Source organism: Cucurbita moschata, unplaced genomic scaffold (genome assembly GCF_002738365.1).
Source record: "Cucurbita moschata cultivar Rifu unplaced genomic scaffold, Cmos_1.0 Cmo_Scf00011, whole genome shotgun sequence".
Taxonomy (NCBI): domain Eukaryota; kingdom Viridiplantae; phylum Streptophyta; class Magnoliopsida; order Cucurbitales; family Cucurbitaceae; genus Cucurbita; species Cucurbita moschata.
Window position 1 is genome coordinate 4,857,506 of NW_019268527.1, and position 2,751 is coordinate 4,860,256.

Sequence of the window (2,751 nt, forward strand, 5' to 3'; positions counted from 1 at the left end):
TGCTTTGGACTCCTCCCTTGGAAACCCCTTCAAACGCCTTCTAGGTTGAAACATAACGATTCTGGCCACTCGATGAGGAAGGTCTGCGGACGAGTGACAACCTTCATCGACTAGCGACAACCATTGACAATCATGTAACGGTCCAAGTCCACCGTTAGCAGATATTGTCCTCTTTGGACTTTCCTTTTTAGATTTCTTCTCAAGGTTTTTAAAACGCCAGCTAGGAAAAGGTTTCTTTAGGCCTTCCCTTTTAAGTTTCGTCTCAAAGTTTTTAAAACGTGTCTGCTATGGAAAGGTTTCCACACCTTTATAAAAAGTGTTTCGTTCTACTCCCTAACCAATGTAGGAAAAGGTTTCTTTAGGCTTTCCTTTTTAAACTTCTCTTAACCCAATGTTGGAAAAGGTTTCCTTTCCTTTTTTTGGAAAAGGTTTCCTTTCCTTTTTAAACTTCCTCTTAACCCAACGTTGGAAAAGGTTTCTTTAGGCTTTCCTTTTTAAACTTCCTCTTAAACCAATGTAGGAAAATGTTTCTTTAGGCTTTCCTTTTTAAACTTCCTCTAAAAGGTTTTTAAAACACTATGTTAGGTAAAGGTTTTCACACAAAAATGGTGTTTCGTTCTACTCCCTGGCTCCAGCGGGAGGCCCACACGACGGACTATCACAAATCGTCGACACAAGGTTTTCACACAATAAAGGGTGTTTCGTTCTACTTTCTGACCAATGTAGGAAATCACAAATCGTCGACACAAAAGGTTTTCACAGAATAAAGGGTGTTTCGTTCTACTCCTTGACCAACGTAGGATATCACAAATTATCTCCAGTGCCAACGACAGTCGACAAGTCTTTACTACCAACAGCACCTCCAACAACTATTTCTAGTGGGATTGGTCACATCGGTGGACCGATCATAGCATTAATTTTCATTACAAACTCAAACTTATCGGTTCATACTGTTTTCCTTTTCTTTCTTTTTTTTTCTTTTTTGGTAGTCAACGTTGAAAGTTGGTGTACTTGATTACATTGATTGCCAACCAGTTTACATTTCTACGAATCTTTGTACAGAGAAATTATTTGTGAATTATGAGAAAGAGAAATTTTGTGGAGTCAACGGAGAAAGTTGATAATTGCAGAGAGGGAGATTTGAAGGTCGGGGAGGCTGAACTAAGGAGCAGGCGGATAGCAATAGGTCGGACAGAGAGTATGGAATTCAAATGGACAGATTTATAGAGAAGAGTGTCAAAAAGGCATTAACTATGGATAAGGTGGGGAGATGGATAAAAGAGAGAGCATTAAGTATGTATGAAGATAAATATAAAATAAAAGTGATCTTTCTCCTTTATGGCTCAACGATCTCTCTTCCTTTTACCAACTCCATTTAATACAACACTGTAATTCATTTACTATATATATATAAAAACACTGTAAGAGTGTTCTTTACCTCCAAAACCGATGGAATCGTCTCCCAAGGTCAGCCATGGCGGCATTGCCCTCCAATCCGCTCAATTAATGACTCGCCTACGCTTGACATTCTTCCAACTAAAACAGTTTTTCATTCTCACCCTTCTCATTTCCATTGAAGCTCATATTTTCTTAAAAGGATGGAATCCCATGTTCCATATCTTCTTCCTTTTCTCTTGTTTTGTTGTCTATGTGATTCTCAGGCGATTCTTCTTGAATGCTCCTCGTTCTGTCTATTTGGTTGACTTCTCGTGTCTTAGACCACCAAGCTTCCTCAGAGTTCCCTTTGCCACCTTCCTTGAAAATGCTACTTCGATGGATGTTTTTGACAGCGAGAGTCTCAGTTTCATGGCCAAAACTCTCAAATCTTCTGGACAGAGTGAAGAAACATGTCTCCCTCCAGCCCTGCATTTCATTCCACCCAAAACCCATCAACAGGAATCCATTAATGAAGTCCATATGGTGCTATTTCCTGTCATGGACGATCTTTTAACCAAAACCCATCTCTCTCCTCATGACATTGATATTCTCATCGTTAACTGCAGTGGCTTTTGTCCTTCTCCTTCCCTCTCCTCCATAATCATCAACAGATACTGCATGAGAAGCGATATTAAGAGCTTCAATCTCTCTGGAATGGGGTGCAGTGCAAGTGCTGTGGCCATTCATTTAGCTGAAAATCTACTTCAGGTCCACGAGAACTCAAATGCCGTAGTGCTAAGCACTGAAATTCTATCAAACGGTTGGTATGCGGGAAAGGAACCCTCCAGATTAATTCTGAACTGCTACTTCCGCATGGGCGGTGCAGCTATTCTGCTCACCAACAGAAAAGAGGCGAAAGATTATTCAAAATACAAACTATTCAAATCACTTCGAACCCTGACATCCTTCGACGATAAGAGTTATCTTTCAGCCATGCGGGAAGAGGATAATGACGGAAAACTCGGGGTCTCTGTGACGCGAGACACGCTACAGGTTTTCCCAGAAACTCTCCGGATAAACATAACCCTTCTTGGTTCATCAATCCTGCCATTATCAGAGAAACTAAAACACGTGGTTTCGAGGCTACGGAAGCGATTCTTGGACAAATCCCAAGAAATTTACATACCCAATTTCAAGACAGTGATCAATCATTTTTGCTTGCCGGTATCAGGGGGTACAGTGATAAGGGCGATCGGGAAAGTGCTGAAGCTCAACGATAAAGACTTGGAAGCGCCATTGATGACTCTGCATAGATTTGGGAACCAGTCTTCCTCTGCATTGTGGTATGAACTTGCGTACTTCGAAGCAAAAGAA

General features: G+C 41.0%; 1 protein-coding gene across 1 annotated transcript in view; it reads left to right on the forward strand.

Moving 5' to 3' along the window:
• The first annotated feature begins 1,089 nt into the window (after positions 1-1,089).
• LOC111449914 (3-ketoacyl-CoA synthase 7-like) overlaps positions 1,090-2,751 on the forward strand; it is a 4,099-nt gene continuing 2,437 nt past the window's right edge. Inside the window, exon 1 of the mRNA XM_023090001.1 lies at positions 1,090-2,748. Within this exon, the coding sequence (XP_022945769.1) occupies positions 1,450-2,748 (1,299 nt within the window). The 5' untranslated portion in view covers positions 1,090-1,449. The remainder of the gene's footprint in view (positions 2,749-2,751) is intronic.